Here is a 15,229-nt window from a genome sequence, read left to right on the forward strand (position 1 = left end):
TGCCAGCCCAAGGTGACCATGTAGTTTTGTAAGCAGCAGTAGAAAGTACCCTTCCCACACATGCCTGCACATAAATACACTGTAGCCCACACCCCAGAGACAAAATCTTCCATGAACTTGCTTCAAGCCTTGAGCTGCTCTGCTTCACATAAACTGGTAAGACTTGAGCAGAGAAGGATCTGGTCTATTCCAGATTCATAGCAGAAGCTATCACAGGAGGATAAAGATCACCAAAACCTATTTTTTTGGTTAGCATGAAACGCTGCTAGTTCAAACACTGGGATCGAAACCAAACTGAAAAAAACTACAACAAACACAAACTAAAAAGAAATGCCATGACCCAGACCTTGCTGATTAACACAGTGGGTAGCTCCTCATCCAAGAACAGCAGGGTGATGCAAATCCTGCCATTTCAGTGAGCAGCAGCACTGGGCTCCCATGGAGCCATAGTCACTGCCAGCCCCTAAGATCCAGGTTGGCAGCAGGGACCTTGGCAACTCTGAGGGCTCTGGTGCCTGTCTGGGACTCCTGAGCTTTCTCTGCATCCTTATTATAAATTCTGCCCAGCAGCTTCATCCCAAGTCACAGATCCAAGAAGCAGGTAGCCCAAGGCTCAAATACCTGGATCCTTTAGAGTCTGTACCTCAGCCCCAGACTTTCGAAATGTAAGACTTCAGCTTTGCAAAAATGTGCTGAAAAATCTCAGCCAGAAATTAAAGATGCTTGTCTTGAATTCAACTGAAGACTAGTTTTTGAATTCTAAATTAGTATTTGGGACTCTCAAACATCAATTTAAATGAAAAAAATCCAGCTAGGTCTACACATTCCTTAATAAGTGATGGGATTGGCAACAACTGCTGCAATGCTTTGGTCAAGAGGAGAGCACTACAGGGGCTGTGCCTCTGCGAAACAATGAATTTCTTAGAACTGACAAATAAATTAACTCAGACTCAGTTCTTCATTTAATACTTAACAAGCATTAAGCAGAATGTTCCCAACTCAAGAAGCACTCATTAAGGAGCTCAGTAAGGCCAGATGAACATTTTGGTGATGCAAAGCCTGACGCCCTCCTACAGGACACAGATTTTGTTGTAACAACCCTGCTGCAGAGCCCTGGGTGAGACAGTCGTGTGTCATCTGCTCACCTGTGCATCCAGTTCCATGATGTGAGCTACTTTGTTCCAGCCAAATCCCACAAAGCGCCTGTCATACTCCGGGCAGTCCTTCCTGACGACGACGTATGGCTCAAAGTCTGCTTCCCACTCCACGCGGTAGGGGGTGGTGGCTGTTCGCCACTTGGCAAAATTTGTTGGCGCGTGCCCTTTCGTCCAGACGTGGTACCTGAGACATAAACGGCAGGGATGCGGGGAGGCAATTAGATAGAAAGCATTTTGGCCAGGCAGCAAAGTATTACCTGCTAGATGAAATGCTCAAAAATCAGGACATTAGCTTACAGTTCACATCATCATTTTCAGGACGCATCAGAGGCAATTTCTAGGACTATTTCCAGCACGCCTCCCAGGGCTCAATGCTTAAACACATCTAGTTGGTGAAGGATAGTGTGAAAACAGTACCTCATGCTAATGTGAGAAACCATTACAGAGTACCCTGTCAGTTCATCTGCACTACAAGTGCTGTGTCTTATTCCTAGCAACCAAGCAGCTGCATCGGCCTGCGCTCTAAAATCGGTGTGGAAATCTGCAGCTCAGATAAAGTCCCTAAAATTAGCTATTTCCCCACCACAGTGACATTCACGATCTGTTTTATAGGCAATTTTATAATTTGCATGAGAGACACCTGCAGCTCTGGATAGATGTTCCGTTTTATTAATTACAGTTATTACTATGGCAGGAACCAAACTGCATAATTACATTAATAAGTAAAATATTACATAAAGACTTTCTTCTCTAAGTTCTACATTGTGTGTGTGCATTCTGTGATCTTCAGTAAGATAATCAATTTGATTTACAGAAAAAGATCCTTTTATATTTTGCTAATCTGGTTTAGGTCACAGCAGGTCTCTTCCTAGCACAGCTTGAATGCACCCCATTAGTGCCAGGGCAATGACTCTCTCGCCCACTTATTCTAACACTTTCCAAAAGTCAATGATACAAGCTCTTTCTGCAGATTCATAGATTAATTAATGAAACAAAGGCATAGCAGGTATCTGTATTACAACACTGAGATAGATAGGCAACAGAAGGGACAAAACAAATATCCTGCCAATTTGTAAAGTAAGGTACATTGAATTCCCAGGGATGACTCACATGCTAAAAGTGAAGGGATCTGAGCATTAAATATTACAAAATTACAACATGATGTAATATTTAAATCCCAGAAATTCTCATAACATTGTTAAGCCATTGCTAAAAACAGGAATATAAAGTCACAGCCTATGAGTTTTCATTTGGACATATTTGTATGGCTTGTAACAGGAGAATCAGGGTGTTCAGCTTTGCTGACTCTCTGTTTAGGGTGGTGCAGGATGACTGAATTATTAGGATAGTGTTGGGGTAACAAATAATGTATGGTCCTTTGTATGCTGCATTTCTGAACTGTAAACAGGTTTCACCACCTTCAGATATCTCACCTAGGGACCAGGAAAAACAAAACCCTTCAGTATTACAAAAACTGACTGTGAAATAATTCAGAGATTATCAGAAAGCAGTGCCAGATTCACAAAGGCGCTTATAATCCTTAATGCCCTTTGGAATCATTGCCAAAAAACCTATCCCTTTTCTTGGCCTCTTTTGGAGATGAGTGGCTAACCTAGCCAGTAATGAATGTGCAGCTATATGTGCTGGGAAAAAAAAAACCCAACAGTCACAATGTGGGGTTTAAAATTATATAAGATTGTGGAGGGTGCTGTATCTTCTAAAATCCTACCTCTGGCATTTTGAAATTAATTATGATAATAATAATAATAACTGCTAAACACTTACAAAGTGATCTGTATCTTCAAAGCCCCATACAACCTTCAGCTAATTGAGAGATTCTTGCAGAGAAGCAACCAAATGCTGCTGTTATTCTAGTAACACTCTCCCACTGATTTAAACAAGGGGTAACAAGATACTAACCATAAAAAGAATTCAATTTCTTTCCACTCTTTTGGAGATACCAGTGTAAGCATCTATAGCAGCTCAAGTATAACCTCTGTGAGTCAAGAGCAAACTAGCAGGGAAAAATAAATAATTGGGAAGAGACAATTAAGGGAAAATATTAAACTGGGGTTGCAGAGACAAAACAAAGCAGAAAGGAAGGGGTAGATTTGATTGTACAAAACCAAATAACATCAGAGTTTATTTACTTGCCTCTTCAGAGTGATTTATGTGAATGGAAGGAAAGAGAAAGGCAAAAGGATGGCTAAGGTCCTGACAAAGAGGTAAATGAGTATACAATGCTCAGATGAAGTGTACACACAATAGTAATGGAGAAGTAATTAGACTGAAAACAATAATTGTGAGAGCATTATTGGATTACATACATAACTGTACATCCAATATATATGGGTTCATACACAGGTAATCTGCTGGAACTAGGTCTTGGTCAATGGCTGATTACCCAAACTGTACTGCAAAGAAAGATAAGCAGACACCATTCCAAGGAGGCCCACAGAGATGAAGCTCCCATTAAAGGATGAGTCGTTTCCAACAGACTTCCTTATCAGTGATGCAGCTGTGAGAGGAGGTTCACTGTCTATACTGGTATTCCATCTCACAGGACAAATGAATATACATAATTTTCTGCTCAGACCCTCACTCAATATTGAGATACACATTGAAACTAAAGGCCACATTCAATCCGACTGAATCCCTCGAGAAGCTTGTGAAAATTTGGAACAACATATTTTTCACTCTGCTCACAATTTTGACAAACCAAACCAAGTAACTTGATCTCCCTAAAATCACGATGTGTTTCTTTCCCACAGTTCATGGAAAACAACTGGAACACACCACATCCCCTCCTCCTCCACTCTGGATCCAATGTGTCATTTTACTTGTGTTACTGATAGCTTTTATTTAAAATAAAATGTCAAAAGTATAGTAAACTTTGCTAAAGTTAGCAAAATTAAGTAGTTATTCTTCTCAAGAGTGTTCATCCTCCCTTCCTCCTCTACACTTCCTGTTTCTGTGAGAAAGATGATGGTGAAAGAACTTTGCCACTTCTGTTCTTCTGCCTAAACATTTTGCTGGATTGTGGATGCAATCAGTTAATTAGTTAATCTGTTGTTGCTCTTTATGTTTTCTCAATACGATGATGTGACTCCTGCCAGCTGTGGTTTCCCCTGTGCCTGGCTGTGTGTGGGCAGTACATTTGTGGCTCATCAGCTCTCACCCAGGCCCTGACCAGGCACATCCTCAGGAGCACACTCCCAGCCACCAGCTGCCAAGGGAGCCAGCGAGCTGGCACAGAGCCTCTGCTGTGGTGGAGGGTTTCACACAGCACACCTTGCCAGCCACAGATGCTCACTTTTCTTCTCTTTTCTTCTGCTGGTGACTGAGGATGTAATTGAGAGCCGTTGTGTACTTCTTAGCTGCCCAGAGGTAGAAAAGGTCACCATTTCAAAAAGAGGTGACAAAAGCAATTTCAGTGAGGGAAAGATTGTAATCTAGTGTGTGGTGTGAGGGACTGGGATGCTGCAGGCACTCTCAGCAATCACTGTCACAGCAGTCCTCCCCAGCTCACTCCCACCTGCTCAGCATCACATTGCAGCATTATTAAAGCACCTTGAAGGTGCAGGTGGAAATTCTCAGCCCAGAGCGCAGATGTTTTGTGGCTGTCGGTAGATTTGAGCAATGAAATGAGCCAAAACAAACTGGGGAAGCATTTGTAAAATGTATACTACATTAATATGTACACCAGCTACAGACTGCATGTCCTTCAAGTCTTATTTAACCTTGCTTTGGAAAAACTCCCACCGATGCTAAAGACATTTTTGCCTGAGTGAGACTTGAGAAAGGATTTGCAAATCTGGCTGTGTACATAACAAATCACCATGCTGTACAGCTTGAAGATGAAATCTGTAGTGAAAGGCTACCACTGTGCAGCTGACTGCTGGTAGAATGCAACATCTGAAAATCCCGAGGGTGTTATTTTTCACTGGAGACAATTATTTTTTACCAGGTCTCTTGTTAATTTTTATGTCCTTTGTATGTTAAAGAATGATGGCAGAGGGAAAGGTACTTGCTCTATCAGTATGCTTAAGTAATTTTTCCAAAGGCATGCCTCTCTCAGTCACCTCAAGTTTCTGTTTCAAGGCATAACTGGTAGAATTGTGACACTGATCAGAATTATGTTTTCCAGACTGACACAGGCTATCTGCTATGACATGTGCATGCAACCATATGAGAGGAAGGGTGGCTGCTGCAATGAGAGAAGTGTGTAATACAGGGAATGGGAAAAGAGTGAGCAAACCTCTAAAGTAAGAGAAGGACGGGAGAGGTATGATACTGAGCTCCTCCAGCCATGGATAATGCCTAGCTTTTTCATAGCTTTTATCTCTAGATCTCAAAATACTGCAAAAAGGAGAGGTGAACATTGTTACCTGTATTTCAGAGAGGGGAACAGAGATGTAAGAAAGCAAAGTGCTTCGTGTAGCACCTCTCAGCAGGGCAGTAGTGGAGCTGAGAAGAGAACACAAGTCTCCTAAGCCCCCTCTCTGTGCAACATCATAAGGCCACATTGTACTCTTCCCATCACTGAGATGTTTCACAAATGCCTGCTAATCAGACCTTACCACACACACCCAAGAGATGGTTAACCCCTGGTAGTTGTATTTTAAAACTGAAGAGTCTGGCAGATAATAGAAGTGACTTGTTCCCAGCCACAAAAGAAGTCTGCTTCAGAGAGGAGCTCCAAATTTAGGTGTTCTTTGCTTCTTAGCCTCTAGTCAGAGTTCACTCTTACCTCTGCACAGAGGAACTCTAGCTATTTAAGCAGCTGTTTCACACTTTAAAAGAGCTTAAGACAAGCCTGCGTTTGTTTTTCCAGTAAGGAATAGAACCAATGGGCAGAGATACATTACTTCTGGTCACATGAGAAGACACAGCTACCCAGATAGTACTTGGCAGCCAAAAAGTAAATTACACGCACTTGAGTGTAATGGTCACACTTGATTTTGTAGCACAATAAAAAATGATGAAAATAAAACAAATTCGATTTAACAACTGAAGTCCTTCAGCAGAGGACTGTAATATGAGATAAAACGCTGAGCTTACAGACAGAATATATCCACACAATTCTGTTCACTGCCTCTCTAAGAAAAGGGAAAAAAATTCCAGTAAGTTTCTTAATGCAGCTGACAGTGAGAGAGAAGAACAAAATATTCAGAAGAACATAAAGAGCAGAGATAATGACCACAGGTTCAAGAGTACTTTCCATTACCTGAATGTAAAGAGGGTTCCCATGTCCAACATAGATAACAGCTCTGCTTTTGACTTGGGGAAGGAGAGGCGGTAGCGTAGGGTCTCAAAGGCAGGTACAATCAGAGCTTTCTTGGTGTTAGCTAGGTCTAGCTGGATGACAGACTTCCTGGCAAAGAGAAACAACAAATAAAAGCAGGAAAATTTTCAACTGAGAAAACCACTGAGCTTTTCAAAGTAAGTGCAGAGAATGGGCAGTTAAAATACTATAAATGTAACTACGGCCCATATCTTTTCCTACAGGTGCTTCAAATTTTCTTCTGCTTTTGGTCTGCTGCTCTAAGAGCAGGGAGAGCAACAGAATTCCAAATGAGCTTGTGTTTGACTGATCAATGCTGCCCTGACAGACTGTTGGCAGCAGAGAAGTGCTCTACATTTGGATGGACTGGGATGCCTCTCTTTCTCCTTTTTGCTGCAAGTTGTTCAGTGCAGAAACTGTTTTGGTGTCTGAGTGTGTCTGCACATAATGCATTTCACACAGCAGGGCTCTTTTCCTGGGATGACTGTTGCAGCAGAGGAGCAGCTTAGCAATCTCTCATCCTGCCTGCCAGAGGTATTCAGCCTATTCTTTCCCAACAAACTAAGACTCAAAGAAAAAGAAGTTACTTTTCCAACCCCCAACTGAATTTTACTACGCCTGTCATTAGAAATAACTCTGTCTCCATTTTCCTTTCATTATCTCCATATTTCATACCAGAAATATGGCTCTCTCTCCCTGTCAAAGTCAGTTCCCCTTAACAGGATTCACTGTCCCAGCTTTTATGTTACTGCAACAAGCAATCAAGGACAATGTTGACAAGCAGCAAACTCTCTACAGCCTTTTAAGTTGAAGGAATTGGGATCACTGTCCTAATAACAGAAGGACCAAACAAACCATTTTTCTAGGCCCCAAATACCTAGAATTCATTTATACTGCTGTCAGAGAAAAAGAAGATGAGCACAGCTACTTAATAAAATCTGAATTTTAGGGAATTCATACCACCCTACAGGCCTGCTCTATAAAAAGCAATCTGTTCTCATCTCCTTACTGCAAAGTTTGCATTGTTTAAAGAGCCCTTGACACATTCCAGTTAACTTTTCACAACTCAAGGATTTTAACAGCATCTTGTGACTGGTTTTGTGCTTTCTTCACAAGCTTCTCTCTCACCATCACTAGAGGCCAAGATATCTTCACGTCAACAGATGACTCCTTCACAATCAACATTTGTGACCTTCCAAAGCAGTGCCACTATATAGTCTTTACGATGCTTTTAATTGTTTCTTCCCTATACTAATATAGTTTATTTTCCAAAATCTAAGTTTTTCTGGTCTCTGTGCAATCTATCACCCTCAAGCAGTACAGCTTTGGGGATTCAGTTCTAGGAAGGAGCAGGTAACACTTGTAGTGATGCTCATCCTTTGGGCTCTGCAAGGAAACAGCAGCTTCCATTTATGGCTGTTACTATAACTTTGCTTAATGGAGAGCTTAAAAGGCCCAGGCTAAATTCAGAGCTTGGCACTGCTCAAGAGTAGCAAAAAATCCTGCCCACCAAAGTTTAGAGTCTGAAGCTGACCAAAGGTGCAGCAGGCACAGGTATCAGGCACAAGTGACAGCAGATACTGTCAGACAGAGCAACCTGTGTTGAATCTAGTGTTGCATGGGACTTATTCTCTAAGATATGGGATATAACCACAAAAATGCTGTCAATATCAGCAATCCTTTCTGGACACTCCCTGCTACTCCTGTCACCTGCAAATTTCATACAGTTGTCAATGCCTGAACTGAAGGAATAAATGATAGTACCTTCACGAAGAAATCAGAAGGCAGAGGGAACAAACTGATAGAAGAGCCTGAAATCACTTGCACTGTCAAAGGTCAGCAGGAAAAGTGAGGTAAGTGCAGAGAAACAGATGTCTGGAAACAAGATGCTTTAAGTGTATACAGGCAAACACAGAGATGTGGAGATACTTCCAGAGTGAAATAAAATAGCAGGATATTATCTGCAGAAATATTTTCAAGAGATATGTGAGCATCTGAGGTGCTGGTGTGGTGGGTTGACCTTGGCTGGACACCAAGTGCCCATCAAGCTGCTCTCAGCCCTCCTCTGCTGGACAGGGGAGAGAAAATAAGATGGAAAACGACTCATGTGTTGAGATAAGGCAGTTTACTAAAGCAAAACCAAAAGACTGAGTGTGCACCAACAAAGAGAAAAAGGGAAGATTATATTTTCTCCTTCCCATCAAGTGATGCCTGGCCACTTCCAGGGAAGCAGGGCTTCAGCACACATAGTGGTTGCTCCAGAAGGCAAACATTCTAAACAAAGAATGCCCTGCCTTCCTCCTCCTTTTCTTAGCTTTTGTATCTATTGGAGCTGGCATCATTTGGCATGGATTCTCCCCGTTCAGTTTGGCTCAGCTGTATTAGTTGCATCCCCTCCCAAGACGTTTCCTGCTCCCTGATGGGGGGCAGAATGATGGAGATACAGCACTGGTGCTGGGCCAGTGCTGCTCAGCAGCAGCCAAAACACTGCAGAGTTATCAACACCTTTCCAGCTACCAATGCAAAGCACAGCACTGTGAGGGATGCCATGGGGAAAGACCTCCAGTTCAGGTGGTAAGGTCGAAGTGGAGGGGCTCTCCCAAATGGAGCTGGGAGTTGAGACACACTCAGACAAGAAGCCCAGCAGCACTGATCTCTGAGTAGAATCACTTGCCCTTGAGGTGGACTTGGTGACATAAAAGACTGATGCAAAGGGAAGAGGAAATCACTGCTGACATCCAGATGTCAAACTTGAGTGATAAAGGACAGCACAGGCCATTTAAACTGTGATAAGGGCAGGGAGGACTTGCTAGGGGCAAAAACACCTCCTATTTTCTTCTCATAACTTTGGCTGGTGGTCTGCTTCTTGGACAACCAGCTGAAAATCTAACTTCTCCCCACTGGAAGCAAATCTACCTTTCATTCTCTGTGGGATGACTTTTTCCCCTGTTTTGAGTGGAGGTGCTATTTGTTGGTTGGCTGGTTCTCCTACACTTTAGGAAGAGGAAAATTTTCACTGTTGGTGCTGCCAGATATGCAGAATATAATGTAGGAAGTACATCTGCTTATTTTGCAAATAAGTAAATATAAGCACTGAGTAAACTACTTAATTCTTGCACTATCATGATGAGGGCTGTTTTTTTGATTCAGTAGTATTGATTCAGTATCCACTTTTCTTTCTTGTCCTTTTCCCCCAAACTCCTAAATAAGGATTTAAGACTATGAAGAGCTAGCTCTCTTTGTGCTAGTGTTGTCCAGGAAACCATTTCCCAGGCATCTTTGTGTGCAGACCTGATGTGTCACTCTGACATAGTGAAGGTTGGGTTAACTTTTAAATCTAAACAACTGTATTTTTCACAAAGTGGTGAAGAAATGAATCTTAAATCACAAGAGTCTCCTCACGGGTTGAATGAACTCCAGCATATTGATATCAATCTTCTAATCTGCATAGTTCTTTTCAAAAATTAACACAGAAGTCTCATCCTCATGCAAGTAGACAGTAAGATCATTCCTGTTTTTAGAGGACAGAGAAGCTCAGACATAGGAAAGTTAGCAACCTAATCCTAAAGCACTCAGAAAAAAAAGAAAAAAAGAGTCCATTAACTCAAATGTGTTTTCACCATCAGGATTTAGTAAGTGGTTGGTTGCAATTAACAAATATGGCAGGCACTGAGCTTGTGGTCAGAAATGGAGAGCTGTCAAACCACTGATAAATTTATTCCAACACTCTTCCTCCCTGCAAATGCAATGGATTCATAGGCAACCAACACAAAAACCCCAACAGACACAGTCTGAACTACCTCCATAGCTGAGATGTTGAAAAATAAGCAGAACTACTTCACAACTCATTGTAGCAGACAGGCATAAAACCCGTGGATGGAGCTGGTATGCCAGGTCTTAATTCATGCTAAATGTGTCACTGGAAGCCAAGGGCACATTTTACAATGTGTCAGGAAAGAACTTTAATGCTAGTTGTGACCCCTGTAGATAAGCAGCCTGTCTCACTGTTTTATGTTAGAAGTCACTGTAGGATGACCCAAACACCTTACTTGCAGCAACTAGATGAAGCCTTTACCTCTGGGGCAATGACAAGATGACCTCAGTAACTACGGTAAACAGGAAATCTTTAAATGATACATTTCCTTTTGTACTTCACAGAAGTCTAAGGCAGGACTAAAAGGGTGTTTGATGGAGATCAAAAGATTGAAATGGTTTTACTTAGCAGCTGTGAAAAAGCTCAATTAGCACAAATCTAAGTGCAAAGCAAAAGATAAATAAAGGGATCACCACCACCTCCATCAGCCTCTCCTTCAAAATTGATTGTAACCTTTCTCGTATGACACCTTCAAAATACATTGAAAATATTTTTAACAATTCCTTTCTTTCTGAGAATATATTATCTGCAGAGACACAATATGCAATATATGTAAATCAGCAAACTTTCTGTGAGAGGCACTTGCCTGACTTACCCTGTACAAAGTGATGCCTGAAATACCACACTATTTCCATTTGTTTATGGTTGTTCTATCTGAGGAAATGAGGAAAAAAATGTTTTACATCTCTCTAACAAACAATTGCTGCCATTCAGACAGATAGCACTAATCAGCTATTTGCAGAAGCAGTGGGAACAGTCAATGCAGAAAGACACAGGGTATCCATATTTAAAATACTCTCAATGCACCTCCCTGCTACTTTGCTTAGAAAAATCATTACTGAAAAAGCAACAAAAGCCTCTAGTCCATATTAAAAAAAAAAAAAATCAAATCCAATCACTTTTTAAAGAGATGGTAGTAGCAGATTAGCAACTTCAATATTCCCAGGCAAGAGAGACTCCTCAGTCAGAGTGAAGGTGGTATGGGCCTTAAAAAAGGCTGGAAGAGTAACACAAAGTCTCAGAGGCAGCAGCTCCCAGAGAGCATCTGTATTTTTTTATGAAACTTCACCAATGCACCATCATGGTGCATTTAGTTCTGTAATACAGTATCACCCTGTAAGCATTATTTCTGTGGTTGTAATATCTCATGGAAATGGTGGCACTGCATTCTGTCTTCTCTCTTCTTCCTTTCATTGCTGGTTCCCATCCGTGCACTGTGAAGCAGCATGAGAGAACAAGTTCCTTTCCTAGCACTAAATGCCAGTACCACAGCTGCCATCCTTACTGTGTCCAGCACAGATGTGATGAAATGTACCAGTATGCAACACTAACACAGAAGAACAGAGAAATTAAGAACAACTCTTTGTCCACATATCTGGAGACAGCTAACGGGTGCAAGGGACAGAATAATTTTGGAGTGCCCATAGCACAACTTGAGAAGACTGCAACAAATAAGAGGGAAACAGGCTGACACAGTGTGCTAATACTTCAATGATACAACTGAAATTCAGCATCATGAATGTCATAGAACAGTCTAAGTACAAACTATTCTATTCTATTCTATTCTATTCTATTCTATTCTATTCTATTCTATTCTATTCTATTCTATTCTATTCTATTCTATTCTATTCTATTCTATTCTATTCTATTCTATTCTATTCCATTCAATTCCATTCCATTCCATTCCATTCCATTCCATTCCATTCCATTCCATTCCATTCCATTCCATTCCATTCCATTCCAGGAAGGCATCTCTAAAGGTCATCTAGCCCAACCTCCCTGCAGTGAGCAGGGGCATCTTCAAATAGATCAGGTTGCTCAGAGCCCCATCCAGCCTAACTCTGAATATTTGCAGGGATGGGGTACCCACCACCTGTTTGGGCAATCTGTACCAGTGTTGTGCCATCCTTATTGCAAAAACTTACTCCTTGCATCTCATCTAAATCTCCCCTCTTTTAGTTTAAAACCACTTATCCTTGTCCTGTCTCAACAGATTCTGCTAAAAATGTTTGTCCCCATCTTTCTTATTCAGCCCCCTTTATGTACTGGAAGGCCATAATAAGCTCTCCCTGGAGCCTTCACTTCTCCAGGCTGAACAACCTTAACTCTCTGATCCCTTCCTCACAGAAGACATAGTCCACCCCTTTGAATAGTGAATTTGGCCCTGCACATGTCTTACAGAGTAAAGCCTGAAACAAAGGAACTCCTCCATAAGTTCATGACACCAGAAGGCATATTTTACTTTACACTCCAAAGCCCCAGGCTTATGAACTGACAGGGAACACCTACAGGCAGGCCCTCAGTGGAACACTTTGATCAACTTTTACCAAATTAGAACAGAGATGAAAAGCAAAACTGGTCAAGAAAAAGGAACTGACATCCTCCTGTCTGGCCACAGGGTGTCCTCCTTGCTCTATGCTTTGGCCTCAGATGACCAGCCCCTGCAGGGGAAAAAGGTCTTTATTAAAAAAACAAGGTCAGTTAATGGATCAGAAGTCTGTAGTTTGCTCAGCCCAACCTGCTCACATGCAGTATGATACAATATAAACTGATGCTACTCCTCCCAGTTTCCTTATGACAGTTATTTTGTCTTGACAGGTCCTGGCACTGCAATCATATTTTTGAGCTAGTTAGACTCATCACCCTCTTTTCAAGATAAAGAACTGAATTAAGAGTGTGTCACATGGACAACAAGTTCAGTAATGCTCTGCATGTTTTTTCTGTCACTGATATTAAGAACCAGAGATGTTTAGAGAAACTGCCTGGTTCACATCTCTGCTAATAAACGATGCTCTTGGACATTTAATAATACTTAACCCAGTTCAATTTTCAACTTGGTTATTCTGCAGCCCCTGAGGAGATTATTCTAATGGCTAATGAGGCTCACATTCAGACCTGTTTTTTTTCTTTCATAACCATTTTGCTTTACTTTCCACTTACAGTCCCTTCCTCTACTCTAAGAATTCTTGCGCCTTGCTGGACATTGTTATACCTCAAATATTTATAAGCTGGCATTTCCAGATCTGGTCAAACTGCTTTGTTTTGGGAATAAGTGAGAAGGATGGGGTGTAGAGAGGCTGAAATGGTGAGTGACAGTGGGAATTCCCTCACTGCCCACTACCTGAGGTACTCGTAGAGCCCATACATGGGCAGGAAGTCGATGTCGGACAGAAACATGTACGGTGTGCTGATGTGCTTCATGGCCACGTTCCTGAGCAGGTTCACAGGGTAGAACTGCCCCTCCTTGTACACGATGTGGTAGCCAACGTTGTGGCGGCTCATGAGCACCTCCGAGCCCTGGGCGTAGCGCAGGAACTGCTGGGCTTCTGCATCCGAGAGGTACAGCGCCAGGCTGATGGGGCCTTCCCAGTGCTTGCAGATGGCTTCAAGCATCTGGAGCCTGCAACATGAAGGGGGAGAGTAAGAAAAAGCTATTTCCCTGTCTGGGACTCTGTGCCTGCGTTCACCTGATCCCATGGAGATACCTTTCTCTAAGTGAGACAGATTTGGGACACTTCATATGCTGTGGAAAGCAGTGAATATTTCTACAGCATAGTTCATTACTTAAGATGGTAAGTTGAGGTCTCCTCCTGGACAGATAGACTGCACTCTGGATACTCCTATCTCACTAAAGATGGCCCTAGATCAGATACCTAAAGCACCATCATTTTCTGTCTAAAGCTTTGATGCCGCAGGAAAACCCACATGGATAACAGGACTTGTATGGTGGGAGCTTTGAGCAGCTGCAGGGATCTGTTCATGTGGATCTACTTACAGGATAGGGGGCTCATAAACTTCAACACTGTCTAGTGCCCAATTCACATTTCAGGTCAAGCTATTTCCACACAGTTAACACTCTACAATGCTCTTCAATAAGTTTGTGGAGTTCAGAGGTGACAGATTGTTTTACCTCCTGTTTAGAAAAATCTTCCCCAAATTTTTGCAAGGCAGTTAGTCAGTTCTTAAAGGCTGTTAAAAGAAACAGGTCAAGGGGATACTGACTTAGGTGAACATGCTCATTAGAAGAAGACTCGCTGTCAGGGAAAAGGACAAAAGGATGACACATTGATAGAAATGGGATTTACTATTAGTAGGGAGTACTAATAGTAAATAGTACTAAAAATAGTAGAGGACAAACATGGCATTGCTGTGGAATATCAAAAGAACATTTCAGACAAAACCATCACTGAAAGTACTAACTTGTATATGTTTAGCACTACCTCAAATTTCATTAAATCATTTTGAACAGGTTGTATTGATGTATATTTTAAAAAAATTCCAGCAGTCACAATACTATTGATGAAAATGACAAGAAAAGATTTCATACGCAAACATAAATCAAACCCAACTTAGTCAAAATCATTTAAGCACTTTGGGTAATTTATTGCCTAGAGATTGAGACGTGTCACCCAAAAACACAGCAAGGACTGATTACATAGCCTCTTGATTTAATATGAAGGGAAATAATCTATGCAGCCTAGCCAGATATTCTATAAAAACTGGGAAGAGTAGAGGGTGCAAAATTATTATCTTCACTCTGTTCCAAATCCACATTACTGATTTTTTCCTATTAATATTTATACAAAAAGCAGGAAAAGTTTTCTGCATTATCATAATCTGAGAAAATAATTTCTCCTTCCTATTATCTCCCTAAGACTTGCAAAATAAAGGAATGATATACTCATACCAGTAAACACACAGTCTGACTTAACATTAATGGCATTTTCCCACATTTCTGAATGATTGAGGTGATACCAAGATGATATAATCATTTTTTTTTAGATATGAGATATTACCTTACTAGTTTACACTTGGAACATCATTCTCTTTTTATCTGTTATTGAAATAAAGACTATTATCAGCCTGAAACATACAGCTGAATTTGAAACACAAATCAATATAAAACTATCTAAA

At 41.3% G+C, this 15,229-nt stretch overlaps 1 protein-coding gene across 2 annotated transcripts in view; it reads right to left on the reverse strand.

Annotated features, from left to right (window-relative positions):
- Window positions 1-15,229, reverse strand: part of LARGE1 (LARGE xylosyl- and glucuronyltransferase 1) — a 263,862-nt gene that overhangs the window by 6,543 nt on the left and 242,090 nt on the right. For both annotated transcript variants that reach the window (XM_056515824.1, XM_056515817.1), the window contains 3 exons: window positions 13,437-13,715; window positions 6,385-6,531; window positions 1,146-1,341 (listed from right to left, as the gene is read on the reverse strand). In XM_056515824.1, coding sequence (XP_056371799.1) covers window positions 1,146-1,341; window positions 6,385-6,531; window positions 13,437-13,715 — 622 coding nt within the window. The remainder of the gene's footprint in view (window positions 1-1,145; window positions 1,342-6,384; window positions 6,532-13,436; window positions 13,716-15,229) is intronic.

The sequence above is a fragment of the Oenanthe melanoleuca genome, chromosome 1A, assembly GCF_029582105.1.
Source record: "Oenanthe melanoleuca isolate GR-GAL-2019-014 chromosome 1A, OMel1.0, whole genome shotgun sequence".
NCBI lineage: Eukaryota > Metazoa > Chordata > Aves > Passeriformes > Muscicapidae > Oenanthe > Oenanthe melanoleuca.